Source organism: Zootoca vivipara, chromosome 7 (genome assembly GCF_965207765.1).
Source record: "Zootoca vivipara chromosome 7, rZooViv2.hap1.1, whole genome shotgun sequence".
In the NCBI taxonomy this organism is placed as follows: domain Eukaryota; kingdom Metazoa; phylum Chordata; class Lepidosauria; order Squamata; family Lacertidae; genus Zootoca; species Zootoca vivipara.
In genome coordinates, this window is record NC_142590.1 from 49,457,490 (window position 1) to 49,483,546 (window position 26,057).

Genomic DNA, 26,057 nt, shown 5'->3' on the forward strand with positions numbered 1-26,057 from the left:
ACTATAAAACTGTATGACTTCTATCACTGAGAAACAACCATAGGGTAGTTCTATTCTATCTATTCTACTTATACCAGAGAACACATACCAGAGTAATTTGTTCATTTCATCCTTCAGGCATTCATTCTCAGGATGAATGCCACCAAACTGTGTTGGAACAATAATAATGCATAAAGAAATAAGGTGATGCACTCCCAACCTGTCTGTAACCATTAGCTGTTCTAGACAGAAATTCAGAGGAAACAGATTAAAACAATAAAAGGCCAATTAACATGTAGCTTCTCATAGCAAGGTAAAACAATGAACATTCAAGCATTTCATTAGATACCATGCTGATTTATGAGTGAAGGCAGCATGTTCTTCAAAGGTGGGGTGAGGTGAAAAAAGCACTTGTATTCATGAGCATTTAACTCCCACAAGTAGTAATTTGGGGTTTAAGGGCTCTCACCCTTGTCTCTCTGCCTATAGGAAGCAAGACGACAAAGGAAAAACAGTATTGCCGGAGAGTTTTGCCCTCACACTCCTACATATTTCCCCACACATTCAGTAGTGCCAGTGATGTCAGAAGAACAGAACACATAGCACAGAACACAGAGAAGACATATACAGATGGATCTGTGTATTAATGTTAAAACAATTCATGGTTGTGAAGAGCAAAAAAATTAGACCCAGCACACAGAATGGCTGCATTTACTTAAAGGGAAGCAGCATTAGTTTACAGAATTCTATAGCTATGGCTCAGAAGGAAATGCCATCTATATTGTTTTCACAGTTACACATGCAAAAAACGTATAATTCCATGGAGGTCCCTGAGGGCCACATACTCCCCATACCCACCCGGGAAGCAATTTCCACAAATAATTGGTTCATAAAATCAGCAATGAAAGAAGAATGAGGAATAACAATGCAAAGAAACAGATTATTAGGCACTTTTTCCTCTACAAACAGGAGGGCAAGTGAATATCTCCCTTACTACCTACAGCCTTAGCATTTCCTCAGTGCTCTCCATCATAATGAAATCAAAGCCTAGCTGGGGTGTAGAGAAGTGTGAGATAGACTTGTTACCAGCTGCTACTGTTCTGCAGTCCTTCTCCCCATTTCCTCAAAGCCCTGAAGTACAGGGATTTGGGGAACCTTGTGACCCTGCAAAGAAGGGTCTGTCATTCTCTCATTTTTTTAATTGTAAGAGGGGGAATGCTGCATCTCCATACTAACAAAAATGCACAGAGGTAGCAGCAAGAACAACTGCTTGCTTTCCAAGGTTCTGGGAGGGAAAGGAACCTTCATTGTTGCATTCTAGCTAATGCAGGCAACTAATGCTCACAACCAATAGGACCTGTACTGATGACATACTGACCAGGCCTGTGGGTTATAAATGCATTAAATATACTGTATTTTAAAAGGTGCAGACAGTATGTAAAACCACCACCTTGGAGGACATTGAAAATCAGCAAGCTCCCACTCAGAGTACACTTGTCAAGAAGCTTCACCTGGTCCCGACTGACAAGTGTATGGTGGAGGACATGTTTTCAAACATTCATAGCATACTTGTGTGTGTGAAGAGGCCCGCAGGGTACACACACACAACAAAACAGTAGTTCTACATATAAGCACCAATGTTATCAGAAGGAAACCCATGGCCAGAAAGCAGCACATATTTTGCAGTGATCACAGGTTATAATCACAGAAAACACTCTATATGTATTGCCATTTATCACCTCCATATTTGACCTCTGGCTTGACTTGAATGCTCTCTTTCTTGCCTTTAAAGTGTATTGGCTTTTAGCAGAGATCTGATATTTGACTGTCAAATACCACATGCATTGCTGCAGATTGCTGGTAACCATTTGCCTGGTTATGAGCAAGGCTTACCTCTATGCAGGGAAGCCTGATAAAAACTACTGCTTTTAGAAGACAGATGACTAACATTAGTATGTGCAGGAAGGTGGGTTAGAAACATTTTTGTGATCTTTTGCACAATTATATGCAAGTCAACATTGTATATTTAAATGTTTCTTAAACTTAAAATATATTTTGATAAATCAGATAGCTTTATATACATAAAAACATAGCTGTTGCTCAAAATTATTCCAAAAAAGAAGGCACTATTTAAAGCCCATTCTTTTAAATTTATGTTTGCTATCCATCAAGTTCAGGGGCAAAATCACACAAACAGCAGCTTTGAGCGGAGAAATCCACCTAGGGCTCAAAGACCCATTTCTTCTGCCAACCAACTCAAGTGTATGGATGGGCATCAACTGGGAGTGGGGAAGAATGAAAAAGGATGGCATGGGAAACATACACAGATCCTGTTATACTTGAAGATTCAAGACATGTTAAGTGCAGAAACAGCGATAAACAACTTTATGTCCAGTCCTTGATTTTTTGACAGGAATGGAACATTTTTTTTATTGTTCTTTTCTGTTGTTGTTTAGTCGTTTAGTCGTGTCCGACTCTTCGTGACCCCATGGACCATAGCACGCCATGGACCATAGCACTTGTTCTTTTCTACAAGCAATTAAAAAACCAGAACTCTCCCAGAGCACTAGCATTAAAGGGGAAGCTACCGGTACCTTGGCTGAACATGTTATAAAAACCACTCTACTTAAGCCACTATATGAATTTGTAAATAATGGTTTTGGGTTGTATAATTAGGTTAACTGTTGGCCAATTCTTTTAATTTTTATTAGAATGTTTCAAAAGTGCATGACAGCTTTGAATACATAGAAGAAAGAGCTTGAGAAATTTGGGATTCAATTTCCGAATATTACTAGCTTGCCACAACTTTGCAGTAAACCTCCATGCAATGGGTTATCACTATGGATTCAATCTAAATAGTCAGAGTAAAATTTTTGAGACAAGAGACTACCCTGAAAATAATGCTACAACTGTTAAACTTTGCAATCACAGCATTATTTCAGACAAAAAAAAATTCCTTGACTGTTCAGAAGTGACAGAAATGCTACATGGACAAAAATTAGTGAAGCGAACAATGGATGAAAAGAGGCATAGGGTAGGTGAATACATGAAGCCACTTGACACCAAGTCAGAATATTGGTGCACTAAGCCTAGCTCTATCTGGTTTTCCAATTGCTCAGAGGCAAATATTTCCCCCAACTATTGCTACCTGAGTTAATTTAACTGCAGATTCCAGCAACTGAACCTAGGATCATCTACAAAGCAGTACTTCATTACGGTATTGCTTTTCTCCAACTAGAAATGCCAGATTTGGGAACTTTTTGTGCACTGCATGAAAACTGGTGAAATATGAATAAATATGAATAATGAAGGGCAAGGACATGACAAATCAGGGGCAAACCAGTCAGATGGGTGGGGTACAAATAAAGAACAAGAACAAGAAGAAGAAGAACGGTAGTAATAACCATTTGAAAATGCAGACAAAGGGGTTCAATTCAGGCCTATTTCAAAGTCAATAGGAAATAAAATAGTTATTAGAGCATTTAATGGCATATGATGGCATCTACACATGTAAGCTTCCAGTGACTGTGCAGTACAATCCTTTGAAATTTTACTCAGAAGTCTCACTTAAATGGGGCTTACTTGAGTCTTGTAAATAATCCTTCTCCTCCACCTCAAGTTACTAGCTTGCAAAAACCTTTACTTGCCAGCTGCAGGCTACCAGAGGAGGGAGCTTCCCTCTTCTAGCAGCTAGCTTGGTTTCTTTGTTGCATGTAGGTAAAGGGACCCCTGACCATTAGGTCCAGTCATGACCAACTCTGGGGTTGCGGCGCTCATCTTGCGTTATTGGCCGAGGGAGCCGGCATACACCTTCCAGGTCATGTGGCCAGCATGACAAAGCCGCTTCTGGCGAACCAGAGCAGCACACAGAAACGCCGTTTACCTTCCCGCTGTAGCGGTTCCTATTTATCTACTTGCATTTTGACGTGCTTTCGAACTGCTAGGTTGGCAGGAGCTGGGACCAAGCAACGGGAGCTCACCCCGTCACAGGGATTCGAACCACCAACCTTCTGATCGGCAAGCCCTGGGCCAGGCATCCCCAAACTGCGGCCCTCCAGATGTTTTCGCCTACAACTCCCATGATCCCTAGCTAACAGGACCAGTGGTCAGGGAAGATGGGAATTGTAGTCCAAAACATCTGGAGGGCCAAAGTTTGGGGATGCCTGCCCTAGGCTCTATGGTTTAACCCACAGAGAGGGGATTTAATACCTCACTCCTCATCGGCCACTCCTCTCGCTTTCCCACATGTAACTCCTGCTTGCATTTGGGTAGTTGGCTAGTGCTTAAACAAGGGATTACTTTCCTTAATATTCCAGGCTTAAAGAACTTTCAGAGAGCACTATCAACTCTGATAATTACTCTCACTAAATAATGCACATTCTCTGGCTCCATTTTCTTAATCTGAAACCACTTGCCGCTTAACACACACAGAACACAATCTTATCCACACTTAACTGATTTCAGTGGGACTTCTCAGTAAAATTTCAGAGAACTGGCCTATCAATTTAGTCCACCAAAGTCAGTCTACAGCAGCTACATAGAGTATGGTATGGTCAAATCTCTTTTCGAGTTATAGTAACAAGGTGAAAAAGACAAGACTTCCCTCTTCTATGTGATATCTGAAATGTTTAAAGTAAGTTCCACCCTTCAGTTTGAGTGGGATTATTAAATACTCTTATAATAGTATTAAACTACCCAGAGAACATATGTCTACAGTATTACATTTTAGTTTGCTGCATTTACGGGCAATCTTAGATGTTCAGGAGTTAAGTGCACAATTTTAGACATGTTTCAAGCTTCTTGGATCTACAAGGCCAGAACAGCTTATTATGACTATGCAAATAACACTTGAAATCCAGGGCTAGCCAGAACAGCTTGCTATACAATATAAATGTAAATCTTAAACATTATATACATCACTATAGCATTATTCTTCACTACTACATCTATGTGAATAATTCAGTGATGCATATTTGATTTGTGCAATGTATCCTATATTAAGGTCACAATTCAAATTCTGCTTGCACCAGGCTGGGGGGCTTGATTAAGCAGAGATCTTGCTTCCCCCAGCCCTCCCAGCCTCTGCCTGCAGAGTGACATCGGCATCTCTCTGCCAGTGTGGTTTCCCATTTTGCCTGCTGAACTTGTGGGCAGAATTGCTGCTGGTGGGGAGGGGGATTTTCTGGGATGGCAGACATTCAAGACAGAGGGCTGAGCAAGCCTTACAGCTGTCATGTGACAGCAGCAGGCCTGACTGCCAGCCAGTATGTGCTGCAAGGCTGCAGATGCTGCAGTGGCCCTGTTGGACAGCGCCCAAGGCTTGGATTTCACCCTACTACAGTTTAAAATGTATATAAATAAGTAATAGATTTGATCCATTAAGTTTATCTACTATTTTAGATTAAAATGGTATCATTGGAAAAGGAGACGAGAATATTACCAGCAAGCTGATAGGCACCCAGAGACAAATTTAACGGTGCCCACTTAAAATATGCACAAGATGCAGAAGAGGGCATATCACTCATGTGAGTTTATGCACGTTTAACACTGAGGCTACCCTCAGGATGTAAAGAGTCACTTAGAATTGGAAAATCTGGAAGATTTCTCATTACCATGCAACCATGGCTACCAGGCTGGCTTCTGCACATCATTTCAGGAAATTTTTGTCACTTTCCACGACACCATTCCACTCTGTTTAAGGCAATAGGATCACACTTACTTTCTCTGGGCTTTTTCCTTCTTGGCTTTAGTCCGCTTCTTCCGGGCTTGCAATGCTAGAACTAGGAAGAAATAGAGGGAAGAAGAAAGGGTGGGGCAAGAGTCAGTAAGCTTTTGTTCAGGGTGAAAAAGGAGGGCACATTATTCCCATCATCAAACCTATCCGGGGTTTATTTTGTTCTAAGATTAACCCCCTCTTCCCTAGAAGGAGCATTAATCCAAGAACCAGATTAGTGAGACACGTGCTCATTAGTGAGACACGTGCTCATTAGTGAGACACATTAGTGAAACACGTGCTCATAATAGACTCATTGTACCCATACAATGGAAGCGAAAGGAAAGTCCGATGCTGTAAAGAAAAATATTGCATAGGAACCTGGAATGTAAGAACCATGGATGGAGGTAAGCTGGATGTGGTCAAAAATGAGATGACAAGAATAAATATCGACATCCTGGGCATCAGTGAACTAAAATGGAAGGGAATGGGCGAATTCAGTTCGGGTGACTATCATATCTACTACTGTGGGCAAGAATCCTGTAGAAGAAATGGAGTGGCCCTCATAGTCAACAAAAGAGTGGCAAAAGCTGTATTGGGATGCAATCTCAAAAATGACAGAATGATCTCGATACGAATCCAAGGCAGACCTTTTAACATCACAGTAATCCAAGTTTATGCACCAACTACCGGTGCTGAAGAAAGTGAAATTGACCAATTCTATGAAGACCTACAACACCTTCTAGAAATGACACCAAAGAAGGATGTTCTTCTCATTACAGGGGATTGGAATGCTAAAGTAGGGAATCAAGAGATAAAAGGAATAACTGGCAAGTTTGGCCTTGGAGTTCAAAATGAAGCAGGGCAAAGGCTAATAGAGTTCTGTCAAGAGAACAAGCTGGTCATCACAAACACTCTCTTCCAACAACACAAGAGACGACTCTACACATGGATATCACCAAATGGGCAGCATCGAAATCAGATTGATTATATTCTCTGCAGCCAAAGATGGAGAAGCTCTATACAGTCAGCAAAAACAAGACCTGGAGCTGACTGTAACACAGATCATCAGCTTCTTATAGCAAAATTCCAGCTTAAACTGAAGAAAGTAGGAAAAACCACTGGGCCAGTAAGATATAATCTGAATCAAATCCCTTATGAATACACAGTGGAAGTGAGGAACAGGTTTAAGGATTTAGATTTGGTGGACAGAGTGCCTGAAGAACTATGGATGGAGGCTCGTAACATTATACAGGAGGCAGCAACGAAAACCATCCCAAGGAAAAGGAAATGCAAGAAAGCAAAATGGCTGTCCAACGAGGCCTTACAAATAGCGGAGGAGAGGAGGCAAGCAAAATGCAAGGGAGATAGGGAAAGATACAGGAAACTGAATGCAGATTTCCAAAAAGCAGCAAGGAGAGACAAGAGGGTCTTCTTAAATGATCAATGCAAAGAAATAGAGGAAAACAATAGAATGGGGAAAACCAGAGATCTGTTCAAGAAAATTGGAGATATGAAAGGAACATTTCGTACAAAGATTACCATAATCAAGGACAAAAGTGGTAAGGACCTAACAGAAGCAGAAGACATCAAGAAGAGGTGGCAAGAATACACAGAGGAATTATACCAGAAAGATATGGAGGTCTCGTACACCCCAGGTAGTGTGTTTGCTGACCTTGAGCCAGACATCTTGGAGACTGAAGTCAAATGGGCCTTAGAAAGCACTGCTAATAACAAGGCCAGTGGAAGTGATGATATTCCAGCTGAACTATTTAAAATTTTAAAAGATGATGCTGTTAAGGTGCTACACCCAATATGCCAGCAAGTTTGGAAAACTCAGCAATGGCCAGAGGATTGGAGAAGATCAGTCTACATCCCAATTCCAAAGAAGGGCAGTGCCAAAGAATGCTCCAACTACCGCACAATTGCGCTCATTTCACACGCTAGCAAGGTTATGCTCAAAATTCTACAAGGCAGGCTTGGGCAGTATGTGGACCGAGAACTCCCAGAAGTGCAAGCTGGATTTCGAAAGGCCAGAGGAACCAGAGACCAAATAGCAAACATGCGCTGGATTATGGAGAAAGCTAGAGAGTTCCAGAAAAACGTCTACTTCTGCTTCATTGACTATGCAAAAGCCTTTGACTGTGTCGACCACAGCAAACTATGGCAAGTTCTTAAAGAAATGGGAGTGCCTGATCACCTCATCTGTCTCCTGAGAAATCTCTATGTGGGACAAGAAGCTACAGTTAGAACTGGATATGGAACAACTGAGTGGTTCAAAATTGGGAAAGGAGTACGACAAGGTTGTATATTGTCTCCCTGCTTATTTAACCTATATGCAGAATTCATCATGCGAAAGGCTGGACTAGATGAATCCCAAGCCGGAATTAAGATTGCCGGAAGAAATATCAACAACCTCAGATATGCAGATGACACAACCTTGATGGCAGAAAGCGAGGAGGAATTAAAGAACCTTTTAATGAGGGTGAAAGAGGAGAGCGCAAAATATGGTCTGAAGCTCAACATCAAAAAAACCAAGATCATGGCCACCGGTCCCATCACCTCCTGGCAAATAGAAGGGGAAGAAATGGAGGCAGTGAGAGATTTTACTTTCTTGGGCTCCTTGATCACTGCAGATGGTGACAGCAGTCACGAAATTAAAAGACGCCTGCTTCTTGGGAGAAAAGCAATGACAAACCTAGACAGCATCTTAAAAAGCAGAGACATCACCTTGCCTACAAAGGTCCGTATAGTTAAAGCTATGGTTTTCCCAGTAGTGATGTATGGAAGTGAGAGCTGGACCATAAAGAAGGCTGATCGCCAAAGAATTGATGCTTTTGAATTGTGGTGCTGGAGGAGACTCTTGAGAGTCCCATGGACTGCAAGAAGATCAAACCTATCCATTCTTAAGGAAATCAGCCCTGAGTGCTCCCTGGAAGGACAGATCGTGAAGCTGAGGCTCCAATACTTTGGCCACCTCATGAGAAGAGAAGAATCCTTGGAAAAGACCCTGATGTTGGGAAAGATTGAGGGCACTAGGAGAAGGGGACGACAGAGGACAAGATGGTTGGACAGTGTTCTCAAAGCTACGAACATGAGTTTGACCAAACTGCGGGAGGCAGTGCAAGACAGGAGTACCTGGCGTGCTATGGTCCATGGGGTCACGAAGAGTCGGACACGACTAAACGACTAAACAACAACAACAACACTGTATATAAAAAAACCAACACGTTACTGGAGGAGACAGGCGATTATGTCACCTTTTTTTATAAAAAAAATCTCATACTGGGTAGCGGGGTGGAGGCCGAGGAAGGGAAGCCCAAGAGCCGGACATTGGCCAGGATACCCGAAGACCGGCAGTTAGGATCCGTGAGAAGAACTCTGCGAATAACAGCGGGACCTGACAAAAGGAAACCGACGCCCGATCTCGTGTGAATTGGGGCAACAATCAGGAACGCGGAGGAAGCGAGCCGCCAAGACCCAGAAAGCAGTAGCGTGACTAGAAGAGCCGAGGGGCCGAAGGCGGCGGGCGAGGGCGAGGAGGGGCGGCGGGGGGGCTGTGGCGGGGCCAAGCGCACTCACCTTTCCGCTCCATGGCGGCTAGAGACAGCAGCCCCCGCGACCCCCCGCGCGTGCGCTCCGAGGATATTTCCTGCGCCTGCGCTGGCAGCGGGCGAGCCGGTCGGCGCGTGCGTACGACTGGTATCTTCGCGCGCCGTTGCGCGCGCCACCAGATCTCCTCGCAGCCGCTGCTGTCACTTCCTTCCGAGCTGGGGCTCCCGAGGAAGGCCACTCCCCCTGGCTCTTCCAAACGCGTGCGGCACCGCCCCCTGCTCTGCGTGACAGGCAGGAGCCGGAGCCGCGCGTCAGGCCCCTCGCCCGCCTCCCCTAGTCCCATGGGGAGCGGTGTCCCAGCCCACCGCTGGCTTCCCCGGGGCTTCGCCGGATTTAACTAGGGCCAGTGAGGTGGGGGCGGCGTAAAAAGTGGCGTGGCGCATATACAAGTAGCTGCGTGCTGTCGCCGGAGATGGGATTGTGACGTGCCCGCCACGCGTTCTGGGTCCGGGCGAGTTTTCCAGCTTCACGCGTAGCCGGCTGAGAGGGAGGGATGTGTTCTGCTATGGATCCCTTGCGCCACCAGGTGGCGCGATGACTCGCAGTAACTAAAGTTAACGTTCGAATTCTCGAATTAAACTTTTTTTTTCAATTTACATGACTTTGTACGAATGCGTGGCTTACTCAGTGGGCACTTTTATAAGTTATTTTAATGTATGCAGCTTATTAAAAATGAATTTAGTGTACGTATGTTGTCCTCAACAATGGTTAGAAGCCAACATTTGGGTGCTACCAGTTCTATTTGCAAGAAACAGGAAAGGTGCTGCGTACGTGCAACAAGCAACGTTGCATCTGGATGGTGAATGAAAGCAGCCTAGCTTGTCATTGCAGATAGTGACAAATAGCTTTCTGATTGGAAAGGTTGGACAGTCCTGCAAAGTGAACCTATTGTAAGCCAAAAATGGCGTTTCTGAGTTTATGCCAATAAAACTCAGAAACGTGAGGCTTAACAACAGACCTAGCAGGATCAGCAGTCACAGCTAATTTATCTGGCTTGTTAGGGGAAGGGGGGGCGTGTAGAAACAGTACGAAGGTAAAATTTACGTCCATTGCTGCACGCAGTTTTGCCTCAGGCTTTGCCCACCGCGAATATGGCCCCCAGAAGTTGGTCCAAGAATCATGCAGCCCATGAGCTGGAAAACGGCCCCTCACCCCGCATTAACCAATAACAAGGAAGACTGTGTTGTTAGCTACCACAATTTACTAGCCGAGGACTGCAACTCAAATGGTTTCTATGAAAAGAATTGCATTCCAATGATTATTTGTTAACAAACGTTATTATCACAACTGCAAGCACAAAACAGCTAATGCGCTTCTTCCGCAGGGGCACAGAAAGAACGGGAGGAGGAAGTCACAAGGTGGCAGGTGTGAGCCTTCTCGAGATGGCACCTGTTCAGGTTCCGGCCGCCTTAAGAAGCAGCACCTGGAAGCCTTAAACCCTGGCCGGCATCACGCTCCACACTTCCTCTTCCTCCTCCTCCTTCCTTCTCGCCTCCTTCCAGATCTCGCGAGACGCTCCTCACTTTCTGGTTGCGCTCATCATAGGGCGCTGGAGCTGGGTTCCATATTGGGGCATCGCCTCAAAGCTCTTCCCGCGCCGTGGGTCTCGCGAGACCTCTGCAATCGGGGACTTAGGAAGAGGTCGGGAGAAGTCAGGCGGCGGCAGCAGCAGTAGCAGCTCCTCCTCCTCCTCCTCCTCCTCGCTGCTGCTTTGCTTTGCCCCCCCCCCCCACCGCTCCGCTCAGTGCAAGCTCTGCTCTCCTCAGGGGGACCCCTCGCGCCCACCTGTTAGGCTCCCTGACTTGGGGCTGTGCAGGAGGCCTCGGGGTTGCTTTTGCCCCGCGACCCGGCAGACGGCGGGAGGCAGAAAAGCCCCGCTTGGCCTGGCCTTCCCCTCCGGCCGCGGGGCGGGGTTGGGGTGTCGGCGGCGGCACGAGGCACCCGGGCCGGCCGTGGCCAGTTGTTGAGGCGGCCGCTGGGCGCGAGCGACCTCTTTACCCTCGGTGCAGGAAACCCCCTTTCTCCGAAGAGGGAGGAGCCAACGGTTCTGCTCGAGGGTCTCCACCCCCCCCTCCCGGCCGCGCTGGGTGGGGCGGGCTCGGGGTCGAGATGACCCAAGAGCGGCCCAAGTTCTACCGGCAGGAGCTGAACAAGACGGTCTGGGAAGTGCCTGAGCGTTACCAGAACCTCTCTCCGGTGGGCTCCGGAGCTTACGGCTCCGTCTGGTAAGTCGCTGCCGCTCTCCCGGGGAGGAGGAGGAGGCTTGGGCAAACTTCGCTACCCGCACGCTCTCTTATTCCCCCCCCCCCACGGCCCCGCAGCCCTTCGTGCGTACGGGACAGCAGCCGCCACCAAGGCCTGTCATTTTTAATGGGATGATTTATTAGCTGGGAGATCCTGAAAGCGGCCTTAGAAGGCGGTGGATCTCGCATATGTCCACACCCAATCCTCCTTGCAAAAGGAAGTCTGTTAGATCCTGTGATTCCGAGGGACCGGCTCTAGATTGCAAATACTCAAAGAAAAAAGAAAGAAAAAGCGTTCCCTGTTTGGTTCTCTTGCACTGTAATGCTGGGACAGTGCAAGTTAGCAGCAGAAGTAGTAGAGGCGTTTGATGTACTTGTCGCTCCGTCTGCTGCAATGCCCTGATCTCAGTCACTTCTTCCCGTAACCGCTATGAACTCATTCCCTACTTATTTGGGAACGCACAACCCGTGAAGTACACAGTTGAGCAATGCCTCGAGAAACAATCAAGATGTGCACCAAACAGTTGCTTTCATCAACTTCTCCAGTTTTCAGCAGGCATTATGTTAAGCATCTTGTGCATGACCCTGTATTTTGCTTCGTGGTGCCAAGATTATTTGCTTTGGTAGGAAATGACTTGATTATTTTAGTTTCATTTGGCTTGGAAACTGCTGGGTGTTTAATGAGGTTTGTTTTTTTTAGCAGAATCTTGAAAACAAACATAAAGCAATATTCTTGACACTGCACAATTAAAGAACATGTAATTAGTCTTATTATATTTTGCACTTTTATTCCAGCACTCGTTGAAGAAGCTAATGGTTATGTACATAGTTTCTTCCCCCATCCTTCTTTATTCTCACAAGTCTGTGAGGTAGGATAGGCTGGTCTCTCAATAAACACCATGAACCTGGATCTCCCCCAGTTTCTTACTGGGAATGAGAGTTTACTTGCAACTAGGGAAGATGTGACCCGAAGAGGTTGAGTGCATAGCTGCTGAAGGAAAAACAGCTGACGAGGGGTAGCAGAGATTGGCAGGAGAGGAATTTGTGATTCACCTCCTGATGTCATAGGCACTATCCATAGATGTTTGACTTCACTACCACATTCCTCACAGCAAAATATGTATTACAGTTAGACTTCCTGGAGAAAGCATAGAAACTTATTCAAGAATCCAACAGTAAATGGATGTTGTCGTGGCTACAGAACCCCTAGGCCTCTTGGGTTTGCCAATCAGAAGGTCAGCGGTTCAAATCTGTGCAAGGGGGTGAGCTCCCATTGCTCTGTTCCAGCTTCTGCCAACTCAGCAGTTCGAAAATATACCAGTTCAAGTAGATAAATAGGTACCACTGCACCGGGAAGGTAAACGGTGTTTCTGTGTGCTCTGGAATTTGTCACAGTGTCCCGTTGCACCAGAAGCGGTTTAGTCATGCTGGCTAAGAGATGCAAGTATTTTTGTATATAAAGCGACATAACCACTGCAAGTTCAATATACCGGTAGTCATAACTTCTTTGGTAACAAATACTTTTATTGTACTCATGAGACCACGGTACCAGCCTGTGAAAGTTTTGCTAGAGTTACATGTATATATTTACCTTAATTACATGGCACAGTAAACTGTAGTGAATGGTTTGCACTGGTACAGTGAAAGTACCAGTTTGAGCCACTTTGTTCCTCCCTGCTATCCCAGTCTCTGGCTTAACATTGTGTCCAAACCAAGGGTTGTGGTTTATTTCCTTCCAGACAAACACTATGATCTGTAGCAAAAGTTTGTTCTTGACTTGGGAGGAGCAAACTGGCTCATGTGATAACTGAAAACGAAGATTCAGACTCTCTGTATTTGTATTCTTCTGCAGCTACATAATACCATTCTTTTAACTGTAGATATTAAGAGTTCTTCTGCATTTTTTCCCTAGAAAACATCTCTTGATCTAAACTGTTTTATTATTTACCCCATGAATATTATTTACCCCATGAATATCCTTATATATACTAGTAACTATATATTATACATAATACATAATTGCTTTTTGTACATATTATTATTCACCATACGAGTATTATTTAAGTACTTTAACCCTATTTATCTGATTCTAGAACGTTTATTATATATTGTGCATATATGTATAACCTCATGGATATCCATTAATCACTACCCTTCTTTATCTTACATTCAGACATTACCTGAAATATTTCTCTTCAACACGGAAGTGTATTTTATACCTGGTTATTTATTGATCTGGCTTCTCACGTGAGAATCATCAACCCCTGTCTGTAAGGCCCCTCTCCCTAGTATCACGTCCATAACTTGAGGTTGCACCACTTTCTCACTTTTTCCAAGGCCTCTGGTTGTTAGGTCAGGACCATTCTACTCTCCATCACCACTTTCTCACTTTTTCCAAGGCCTCTGGTTAATGGGTTAGTTACTTCCACTCTCTTGCTCATAGTATAACTGGTTTTCCTGGCGGCTGGTATTTTTTATTTCTCTTTCCCTTCAGACCACATCTCAAGTGCTCCTACCGATCCGATTTCTAGCCTGTAGTAACAGTGCAATTTCTAGCCTGTAGTAACACTGCATTTTTCCCCTAGAAAACATCTCTTGATCTAAACTGTTTTATTATTTCATGTCTTGTTTGAAACAATATTTCACTTGCTTGTATTTTGTCACGTAAGAACAATATCATGAGACAAGTTCTCATAGGAGAAAGCAATGAAATTTTGTTTTTTAAACACCTACAACATAGATCCTGGTGGCCTCAGAAATTTGCATCCATTGATGACTCTCAGATAGGCAGGTGTGGTTCATTACACCATTGCCGTGGTAGGATAGGAATGTATACTGCAGAGTTTTGAAAGACCTTAGCTTTTTTGCTAGTTATTACTGCTGATACATCTAGTTATTGTAGTGATCGGTTTGCAGAATAATTAATGGTAATTCCACTGCCCTCTCTTTTTTGTCACTAAGAATCAAGTTGTGTTCCCTGTATCCATTAAGCAAATGCACATATATCCCCATTCCCTCTAATATCAAGCTCAGATGGTTGAGTGCCCATCAATTTTGGAAGCAAAATGAAGTCACCAAGAATTAAAGTAGTGGCCTACTTAGGCTCACATTAAGTATATAAATTTAATAATACTAATATTAATATATTTACAAACAGCCTGACAAGGTTTTGTGAGCTCCTGAGATGTTTGGCATGATGTATCAGAAAATGTATGTGGGGGTCGGGGATAAGAATTGGCTTACTCGGACCATTATCAGTTTATTGCAGGTATGGTAAAGGTAAAGACCCCTGACAATTAAGTCCAGTCGCGAACGACTCTGGGGTTGCGGCGCTTATCTAACTCTATAGGCTGAGGGAGCCGACGTTTGTCCACAGACAGTTTTTTTCTGGGTCATGTGGCCAGCATGCCTAAGCTGCTTCTGGAGCAACCAGAGCAGCACACGGAAACGCCGTTTACCTTCCCGCTGGTACCTATTTATCTACTTGCACTTTGATGTGCTTTCGAACTGCTAGATTGGCAGGTATGCTGGAGGAGGGTAAATTAGGGTTAGGTATGTGTCATATTATAGGGACCCAGGTGGCGCTGTGGGTTAAACCACTGAGCCTAGGGCTTGCTGATCAGAAGGTCAGCGGTTCGAATCCCTGTGACGGGGTGAGCTCCCGTTGCTCGGTCCCAGCTCCTGCCAACCTAGCAGTTCGAAAGCACATCAAAATGCAAGTAGATAAATAGGAACCGCTACAGCGGGAAGGTAAACGGCGTTTCCTTGTGCTGCTCTGGTTCGCCAGAAGTGGCTTTGTCATGCTGGCCACATGACCTGGAAGCTATACGCCGGCTCCCTCGGCCAATAATGCGAGATGAGCGCGCAACCCCAGAGTCGGTCACGACTGGACCTAATGGTCAGGGGTACCTTTACCTTTACCTTTATTGTTGAGATAAGCTACCTTTTGATCCCAATGCAGCAGGGGAAAGCTTCGGGTGGGCTGGGAAAGTAAAAAGTTGTGCTTTTTTCTCATCATCAGATGAGAGCTCATATAAAGCTTCTGTTTCAGGCTGGTTAGAGCACTACTCATAGTGGGTATACAATGAAACCCTTGCAAGTCTTCCTGAAACTACCATGCACTGCAGTGAGGGAGAGCTATCTATATTCTCTTAACCCCCTGCAATGTAGCATTCACTTTCATGGTAGAAGTGAGGATGAAGCTGTTCACCTAGCCCCCTGAGCTTGCATTATATGAAGGAATTTCCCATTTGTTGTGTCCCACCACTACCCAGTAATTAGTATTTCCAGACTTCATCATCTAAGTTTGTGTTGCCTTCACTTGTTCCTCTCTACAGCTAGCTAGTTCCAGATAAGGAGTTACTGGGGGCACTTATGCATCCCGTGTGTCTTATGCACCTTTGTAGATCATACTAACATGATGGATTTAAATCACCAAGAAAAAATACCAGTGTTTCCCATTTTTGTTCAGATGCAAACTGCTTCTGTTAAAACATAATCCAAATAATTTCTGACTGAATTGTTAGATATGTCAAATGTATGTGTTCTGATCTGAAGGATGGTGGTTTGCACTTCTCTGTAACTTAGTAACTATCACAAATCATTACATTTTTAAATTGTATGGCACTTGTTTGAGATCTTCAGAAAAATTAACATAGCTTTCTACTGTTTTCATCATGCCTTATCCCTACTCTGATTTCAGATCATTGAGGTCTCTGCTCACAATATATTTGACAGGGAAAACTTGATTTAGATGCAAAAAAAGGAATAAAAAGCAGAAGTGGAGTTTTGTTTGCAACTAAACATTTTTTTCCTGACTCTTGCAACATGTATTCTGTGGTAAGGCAAGGTGCAGGACAGTGCCATATTGACAGGGTAAAGTAAAAGGGAACTTGTTCTTTAAAACAATGCGTCAGTAGAAGCATACTAAAAATGCCTCATCAATTCCATTTTATGATCAGGTACCAAACATAAATTATTGAAAAGCAAATCCATACTAGTCTAGACTCAATTGAGTGGCTTCCCGTTTTCTGCTAGTGTGGCACTAGCCCTGGTCTAGAATGGGAAATTTGATGTATCAGTGGATCCTTGCAGAAAGGCATTTTGCATCATTTGTATCTGCAGGTGTTTCCACTAATTTAACACAAGTCAGTGGAATGGTGAGTTGCAAACCTAATCAATTTCATTTATCATGCACGTTTTGCCTTGCGCGCCACTCCCCTTTTTTGGAAAAAAACTTGATATATATACAAGTACTGTACCTATTTTCCACACGAAGAAAAACAAATAAACTTTAGAAAATATTCCACAATTGCCTCAGGTATAGACAGGTGCCCATGACAATGACACCAAAGTATGCTGTTGTAACCACATTGGTTGTATGTGTGTTTTAGGGTGAGAAGTAGTCTGGCTTTCTTATGGTAAAACTTGGAATGCCAAAAAATCTGCAAAATGTGTACCTTAGGCAGTGACAGCTGTACCATACCACCTTCATGTTATCATCACTGTAAAGCTATTGGCTAACATCACTGAAAATTCACTTACTGCCAGAGATCCTAGAGGTATTCAGTGCCGTATTTCTACAAACAACTTGCTTGGATACATCCATCATGTGTCTGCTAATGCTGTGACCTGGATACAGCGAGCACTAGCTTCTGAAATGTCACAATATGCTGTTAAGGTTGAAATATTTGAAGTTACAGGAAGTCATTGCTATATCTTTTGCTGTGAGTCACTAAATGATTGCAAAAATTGTCATTCTTCCTTTATAAATCCAGCTGTAATTCCCAAGCTCATCAATACATTCTTTAAACTCTTCTAATGGTTCATTCTAAAACTTGTAAGCACCTTCACTTTTGTTTTCCTGCCTGCTCTCTTACACAAACCTTAAACTTGTGACTTATTTCTTCTTGGGCACAAAGTTATATTCACCCAGTGAAACAAGATACCTATTGAATCATTTTCATTGGGGGGGGATCCTATTTTAGTCTTAATAGGCATATTTAATGCTGTTTGTTTAACTTGCTTTTTAGCTCAGCCTTTGATGCTAAAACTGGCCTGCGAGTGGCTGTGAAGAAATTGTCCAGACCATTTCAGTCCATCATTCATGCCAAAAGGACCTACCGTGAACTACGTCTGCTTAAACATATGAAACATGAAAATGTAAGTTTTAGGAGAAAACTATAAATGTACATTTCATTTGGTTTCAAATCTTAGGTTAGGAGTAAATCCCGGTTTGATATCCATGGTATACTTGGTACAGATAAAATGGCAGACCATAGTGTAGGGGTTTTGTTAAAAGAGTAGAGGACCCAGAGCGAAAGAATGAATTTTCCCAATACCTTCATTTTGGCTGAAAGCTGAGAAAATGTAACACTTGTACCATAGTATTTTCAACATACTAGAGCCAGTTGGTTATAACCTGTTTAAGAAGTTTATTAGTTCTAATTTTATGGTGGTTATCAAGTCCTGTCTATTTTAAATGTTATGAAAACTTTCCTTACTGGTTAAATTCTCTAGTTTTAAAGTTAGCTTAATGCATGCTTATTTCCATGAGTATTTTTTTCATTTCATGCATTGTTTTGGGTAATGGCTTCCATGTGTTGATTTCAATATTTTCTTATGGAACATATTAACTAGGGGAGACTCTAACCTTGGGGAAAATAATGAGTTTGTTAATCACACAATTGTAAAATGTTAGAACTGTTGCAGTCCCAGTTTGTTTCTGGAACACCACAAGAAGGATGTTGCAGAAATGTTTCATCCTTTTATGTTGCTGTGAAGAAGATTTTAGTGTTACTATTTTATAGTATGCAGAAAAAATATGTGTGCACAGAGTGCAAACTACTTCAAATTTGTGCTCCTGCCTTCCCTTAACCCTAACCCCAACAAATTATGCAATTATAGTACTAAATAAACACAACAGTATCTGTAGTCTTAACCACAGCTATAATGCCCAAGGCCCTTCTAGTTCTTGAACCATCTGTGTATTCTGCCTGTACACTTCTTAGTGTCCATGGGGGTTAGATTTAGCTGTGTTGGTAATGTTTAGTCAAAAGTCAGATGATAAATACTGTAATGAAATAAATATGTACATTACATTGTATTTACTTTAAAAGAAAAGTGAGATGTTCAAGAATCCAAATTGTTGTAGGATACATGAACAACATGTTGTCAGATAAATTCCAGGACATTTTGTAATCCTTGGGATTGATGCATAGGGTTTATTTGTAAGCACTAATATAGTGTCTGGCTCTCTTTATTTTCCATGTCTTGTGCAAAAATAGCTGCCCTCTGGGACTTGCAAAAAACATCCACTGATCTGTGTGCATTTAGATATATACAGTAGTGATAAGTAGAGATTTCTGCAGTTGAAATAAGTTGTTATATCACACTTGGGTTTCAGCTGTGCACATGAATGAGATAGAGCCTGTATCATAATATGATTGCCCTGTATAATATCTTCACTTTACACCAGCCTTTTGGAAAATGAAACATGAGTAGAATTAGTCAAGATGCCTGAGCCATGAATTAGCTTTCCTATTTACTATATGTGTATATTTGTGGGATTATTATTCTAGTGTGAAGCATGTGGTAGTCTACTGGTCACATTTCTCCTACATTCAGTTTATTTTGTTTGTGAGGGAACAGACCATTTTTGTCAGTGCTGGAGAGGTTTGTACTGATAGCAGTATTTGCAAATGTATGTTTTAAAAAACCCTCTTCTCCAAATTCTACTTAAGGTGATGTACCCCTACTTAAAGCCTATTAAAAATAGGTGAACATACAAAGTCATATTTCATGGTCTCTGGTGGGAAATTACATGTTACATGTAAACATGTGTAATGGAATCCCGAAAGCCCCTTTTAATTAGAAAAGTCAGTTTGCTAGGGGGTGATTAAGATCAGATGAGTCACATCTCCCTTCCGATGCCTTCAGAGTTCCAAGATGCATTTCTAAGGGCAGAGGGTATTCATAGAAAGTAGTGATGGCATGCTTGCCCTCCCATCCCCCCTGATTACCCTTTAGTACTAACTAGACAGTGAGCTATTTAGCTAGCTGACACTGACTTCAGTACCTAGTTTAGTTGAAATACTACCACCAAATTACCTTGACTTGTACCCAGTGGCCACATTCAAATGAGAGATGAACAAGTCTTTTGTCCAAACATACAGCCACTTTGTTTCGCTAGGTTGTCTTCAGTTAACTATAGATTTCCATTACATCTGAGCTCATAACCTATAGTTAACTGCTTTTGAACAGGGCAGGATATCAAGCCATGCTTTGAAGTTAGAGCTCATATTGTGGCTTGTTCTGAAGCTGTTAACAAAAGCCTCCATTTCAGAGCTGTTGAGAAACTGTGCTTGCACAGTTCCTGATTTGTTTGCTCGTACAGCAAAGAGGGATGAGGTTACATGTGCACCCACAAGGTTCATTTATATCTCAATCTTATTAAGCTGGGATATGATTGTGTGAACCAACCCAGTGTGTATTACTGCATATTTACATAGGAGGTAGCGCTGAGCTATTCAATATGCTTACACCCGTTGTTTTTGAAAAATAAGTAGCAATTATGCTTTTAAAAAAACCAATTGTTGATTCTTTTCATTAAGGAAAATAGTTTACAATGAAAACAGTGATCTGGAGCCAAAGATGAAACAGGAGGAGTCCAGGCATGCAACATGATTCTTTTCTCTGATATTTTTCAACATGCCACATTACAAGATATTTGAAAGTTGCCAGATTTAAAGGAACTATTTTGAGTTTGCATCTGTGTAAGATGTGCAAGTCCATGTGTTCATGTAGTAGGCACTTTGAATTGGGACAGTGTATGTATGTGAGTTGGGAAATACAGGTAGAAGATAAATGTGGAAAATGTTAATCCTTGTGTGTCTGTTTCCCTTTCTAGGTTATTGGTCTTCTAGATGTGTTCACACCTGCAAAGTCACTAGAAGAATTCAATGATGTGTAGGTAACCCTTCATAGCCTTGATGTTGGAAATATTTTGCAGCCTCGATGGAAACCTCCTTATCTATAAGGCGAATTAATGTAATAGAATCAAAGGTTTCAGTTTAGACAGGACTTTAGATTGCTAGTTGACAATGAAATTAGGCATATGGAGGAAGAAATGAATGAAGTCATTGCATTGACTTTACTGTGATAGAAGTATGTAGTCACAAGCCTTCATTAATTAGCATGGAAGGTAGCTATGGGCTGTTTCACACACTAGATTTTCTTTACTCAATAGTGGGAGTAAGAAATTATTCAGTCATGTGTGAAAACTCTGTAAATATCTATTTTGCCATGTTGACATTTGCCAAGAAGTTGACATCTGGCTCCGAATTGAAAAATCTGCTTAATAGGTAGTAATACATTGAACTCACTTTATGTAAATATTCCCCATCATGCAAATAGCCTGTAAATACAACTCTAGTACTGTGGCTCTAGAATCCTCAGTGAAGGTCTCCCTTCTTAAAGCCATGTTATCATATCAGTTTGAGGGTGTGGTGTGTTGTTGTTTTTTACTTTACAGTCGTACTCAGCTCCTGAACACCTTGGGAGCTGAGTGTTCTGGTTTTCGAACGTTCTTTTGGAAGCCAAACATCCGACGGGGCTTTTGCAGCTTCCGATTGGCTGCAGGAGCTTCCTGCAGCCAATCAGAAGCCATGCTTTGGAAGCTGAATGTTTCAGAAGTTGGACGGACTTCCGGAACGGATCCTGTTTGACTTCCAAGGTACAACTATACTAGACTCTATGTCTGCTCATGCACATTATATCCCGGAACATGCTGTATGACTTAGGTTTCCAATTTCAAATATTCCAATTTCAAACTTTATGCCATCCAAATTTTGGATCTTAATTCCCCTCCCCCCTCAGTTTTGTGTCTGGAAGAGGAATATATATGAGTTATTCTGCAACGTAACAGTTTTGATTTCTTACTGAATCCAATTCTCAGGCCTAAGCCATTTGAATTAAATGGCACAGTACACAGGATTGCTGTGCTTATAGAAGCATAACGAATTTAAATTTTCCATAACTAGGTGCCCTGAGTTACTTGTGGAGATAGAGATTTTAAAGCTTTTTAGTGGCAGAATATTATTGTTGCTTTAAGGTTACCTTATGCAGGTGCAATTACTGTCTAAAGCAGGAATGGCAAGTGTATTTTAAAAAGGAGGGGGAAACGTCACACATTGAGAGGGGAAAGGGGGAAATCAATACTGAGCAAAGTACTTTACCTATATGGAAGGAATTTTGGGTTTGGGTAAGAAATTGCTTGTTTTAGCAAGGAGGGGGGAGTAATGTATTAATCATGTGATGGTCTTCAGTCACATAGAATGATTGAGGCCTGGTTTATTTAGTCATTATTTTGTACCAAGGCAGACTCATGGATACTTGCAGTTGTATGATGAGACAAATGACAAATAAATGTCTTAAATAGCTGTTTATAAAACCTGTTGGACTTGTATGTGACAATTTCAAAGCACATGTTGAGACAGGCTTCCTGTCACAATAAGACCATGTAGAAGTATTTTATTAATGATGTACATACACCCTATACACACCTTTTACCATATTCTTACTCTTATGGAGAACTAGAAAGACTGAATCAATACAGAGATCAGCCTAGTTTCATCTTCGTTGAAAGGTAGTAAAATTACTATGGTAATTTCAATACGTCTTTTTCTCTCAGGGTTTCACATTTTAAAATACTTAAACAACTATTTTGTACTAGGAGCTGGTTCCCATATAGCCCTGCCATATGGGTGGGGTGGAGAATACGTGTAAATTCTTGTGTGAGTAGATCCTGACAAACCATTAGTCTGACTTAGGAAAAAGAGTAGATCAACTGTGGTTATGCTCTAGGTGCTGTGAGTGGTCGGGGAGAGTGTGCAAATCTTAAGACTCATTCCTTGGCCTCAGCCCTCTGTAACCTGTAAGCCCAAGACCTTGCATGAAGCAGGCCCAGAATAAACATAGGAAAAAATATGTTAATTGTGAATTTAAATTACAGTGCAGCCTTAAGAAGTCTCTTATTACCTATTGGAATTTTAAATAGAATGGATCTTTCTAAACAATGAGAGATGCAGGGTTATACCTGCAAAAGATAGAACTGCCTTGTTGCTTATTGTCTTACATCATGAATACACTCTTTTTTTTGCACTGCAACAAAAGTGTATCTTATCTCTGTACTAAATGGTTTATATTCTGGCTTGTATCCAATGTACTGTAGTGCTAAGTAACTGTCACATCAGGATTTCCACTTGTCCCTCTGAACACACCTCAAATCTGTTTTGAAGGTTTTCTCAACCCTCTGGAATAGATCGTGAGAGGATGCAGGAGGAGGAGAGGGAGGGAAGTCTCATTGTGCAAGAAGAAATTCTTGTGCTGATGGAACACAGGAATTAGATACTGCCCAATGTATTCTCACCATACATTTAAAATTGTATCTGTACCATAGCAGACTACTGTCTGTGAAAAGGTCATACAGAAAATCAATGACTTTTCATAAATGCAATAGGTTGGATCCCGATTTAGTTGTATTTGAAGAAGTTGGTCAGTAACTGATTTCAGTGGAAACTAAGCAGCTAACAGACTAGCCTAAATCCCTGTTCTATCATGGTGGAGGGAATTTGAATGGGACAGAGTTATCCCTCTGCCTGGTTCTACCACCTTTTGTATTGTCAGGGAAGTCTCACCAGCTGCACCTTGTTGCACCAACCTAAAAGGCAAGTCAGCAGAAGCTGCTGCTACTGCCAGCATACTTGCCAGCGGTAGCTAGTGGAAAATTCTCCCGCTAGGGGGTGCTTGGGGGATGATCTCCTGTGCTGTATATAGGATCTCCTGTGCTGACCACCCTGCTGCAACGTGATGTCAACAGTCCTTATCCAGGCCTAATTGCTGCATCAACTGGAGTGCTGGCACAGCAAAGGGATATTTTCCCTTTCTGCCACCTTCTGCTCTAGGTGGTGTGACTGGTAGGACTATGGAAGTGGTGGTGACTACATGACACTTTCAAAGCCCACCACTGCCAGTGAGGGGTTTGGATTGATCCCTAACAAAATCCAGTGCTTCTCTATATTAAGCCCTGAAATGCTCTGACTTGCTCACCTATAATGCATGGAGGTAATACCATTGTTTAATTCTTGTTTTTTAGATACCTTGTAACCCATCTTATGGGAGCAGATCTGAACAATATTGTGAAATGTCAGAAACTCACAGATGACCATGTACAGTTTCTAATCTATCAAATTCTTCGTGGTTTGAAGGTATTTGCATTGACTATTACTATTGACCCAGGTGGCGCTGTGGGTTAAACCACAGAGCCTAGGGCTTGCTGATCAGAAGGTCGGCAGTTCAAATCCCTGCAACGGGGTGAGCTCCCGTTGCTCGGTCTCAGCTCCTGCCCACCTAGCAGTTTGAAAGCACATCAAAGTGCAAGTAGATAAATAGGGACCGCTCTGGCGGGAAGGTAAACGGCGTTTCCGTGCACTGCTCTGGTTCGCCAGAAGCAGCTTTGTCATGCTGGCCACATGACCCAGAAGCTGTCTACAGACAAACGCCGGCTCCCTTGGCCTATAGATTGAGATAAGCGCCGCAACCCCAGAGTCTGACACGACTGGACCTTATGGTCAGGGGCCCCTTTACCTATTACTATTGTATTCTGTATGCAAGTGGAAAGTAAAAGACATACTTTCTTCCCATTAGAGAGGTCCATAGGCATACTTTGAATTCAGATAAAAACACCACCACATGTTCCTGAATTGGTTGAAGTGACCATTATGACAGTCATGAAATATTAGCTGTCCTTTTTAGAGTCTGGAGAGTGGCAAAGATATCATTGACATGCTGCTCTCCCGAATCAGCTCAGATTTGTCTCTTGTATTCTGCTCTCATGTTCAGAGGAACTAAATGTTCTTTCTGTGTGGGAGGATTTTGTTTTATGTGTTACATTCCCTTTGGTGGTGGTGGGGAGGCACTGCAAAAAAAAGTTACCTAGGGGGAAAGAAGGGAACGAGATCCTGCTGGAGATAGCAAGGCAGAAGCCAATACTTTCTGCTCGGTGGTGCTATCTTGTTTCATCCTTCTGTGTAGGAAAACAAGGAAGGGTGTTGAGAGGCACAGAAAGATAGTGAGAGCCACAGCATTTGCAGCATGATCAAGGGCCCTTTTGTCAATTTCAAGTCTATATATTTTCTGACCTGAAGAAGAAATGTGCTCCTAACTTTGTCATATGCAGGTGATATGCAGGTGATTGTAATCTAGGAAACACACTGCATGCATTAGCTCAGAGAAACAGTCGTGTGGTGTTTTTTGGGATCCCCTTTTGAACAATTGGCACAGCTTTACTGGAATTGTTATTTTTGTTATTGTTATTTTTTAAGCAGAAGTTCCTTCCAGAACTTCTAGATGCCCCCTTAAATGTTGCTATGAACCTTTTGAGGTTACTATCTCGTGAGATTTCTAGGGCACCAGACGGATGCAGACTTTGATTCAGTAGTTTCAAAATGCATCTATACTTTGCCACAGAATGGGGAAGAACCAAATATGAAGGGATGAAAATATGAACATTGGGCAGGCATTATTCCCTCTTCCTTTCTAGTTGGAAATGACACTGGTGATCTTCAAAGGAACAAACTTAGAGCAGACATTTCTCAAATGTCATTACAAAACCACTGAATGGTAGATGAGTAAATGTAATACAAGACATAGACTTTCATAAGGCATGGACCTTCATAATGGAAAATAGTATCTGAACCTAATCTTCAAAATATTTTTATTTTCAGTATATCCATTCAGCTGACATAATACACAGAGTGAGTATTATTTTTAGTGTAAAAAACTATGCAATTAAAGCAGCATCCTGGGAAGTTCTAGCATTGGATCTTTGTATATCAAAGCAGCAGTAAAATTGAGGTAAAAGTTCAATAAAATTACAATAAATGTTTTAGTTAATGCTGGGAGAGAGTGAGTCTAGACAGATTCTGTTCAGGCATAGTTCACTTTACCATGGGGTTGTCTCTGGCCATCACTTTTCTTAACATGTGCCTGCAGAGCACAGAACTGTAATTTGACTTGTTTTGATTGATTTATTGATTGGTTGGTTGTTTTTGCAGGGGTGGGATTAATTCTTGTTTATACACATACGGCTGATGCATGCTGTTGAAAATCTCAGTAAAGTGTGGATTATGGTAGGATTGTATTAGTTAACACCTGAAGATTGTTTTTGAAAGCTGAGGGATACATTAGATGTTGCCAAGGCTGAATTTCAAGGTTGGGACAGCTTTTTTTTTATCATTGCAATGCTGTGACACCAGTATCTCCTTTTTTCTTTCTTTTAGGATTTAAAACCTAGTAACCTAGCTGTGAATGAGGACTGTGAGCTGAAGGTAAGGTGGGGTTAGTATACACATAGCTTGTGGGCAGCCTAGCAATCATTTGTTTAATAGGTCAGGACCTGAATATCTTAACAGGAAAATGTAGGCACTAACATAAGCAAGTCTGTTGAC

At 42.4% G+C, this 26,057-nt stretch overlaps 2 protein-coding genes across 3 annotated transcripts in view; one reads left to right on the forward strand and one right to left on the reverse strand.

Annotated features, from left to right (window-relative positions):
- Nucleotides 1–10,365, reverse strand: part of SRPK1 (SRSF protein kinase 1) — a 37,510-nt gene extending 27,145 nt beyond the window's left edge. Inside the window, exons 1-2 of the mRNA XM_035121256.3 lie at nt 9,275–10,365; nt 5,699–5,759 (exon numbers count right to left, since the gene is read on the reverse strand). Of these exons, the coding sequence (XP_034977147.2) occupies nt 5,699–5,759; nt 9,275–9,590 (377 nt within the window). The 5' untranslated portion in view covers nt 9,591–10,365. The remainder of the gene's footprint in view (nt 1–5,698; nt 5,760–9,274) is intronic.
- Nucleotides 10,366–11,397: 1,032 nt separating this feature from the next.
- Nucleotides 11,398–26,057, forward strand: part of MAPK14 (mitogen-activated protein kinase 14) — a 31,248-nt gene continuing 16,588 nt past the window's right edge. For both annotated transcript variants that reach the window (XM_035121263.3, XM_035121261.3), the window contains exons 1-6: nt 11,398–11,532; nt 17,583–17,712; nt 20,459–20,517; nt 23,705–23,816; nt 25,335–25,364; nt 25,890–25,937. In XM_035121263.3, coding sequence (XP_034977154.1) covers nt 11,417–11,532; nt 17,583–17,712; nt 20,459–20,517; nt 23,705–23,816; nt 25,335–25,364; nt 25,890–25,937 — 495 coding nt within the window. In that variant the 5' untranslated portion in view covers nt 11,398–11,416. The remainder of the gene's footprint in view (nt 11,533–17,582; nt 17,713–20,458; nt 20,518–23,704; nt 23,817–25,334; nt 25,365–25,889; nt 25,938–26,057) is intronic.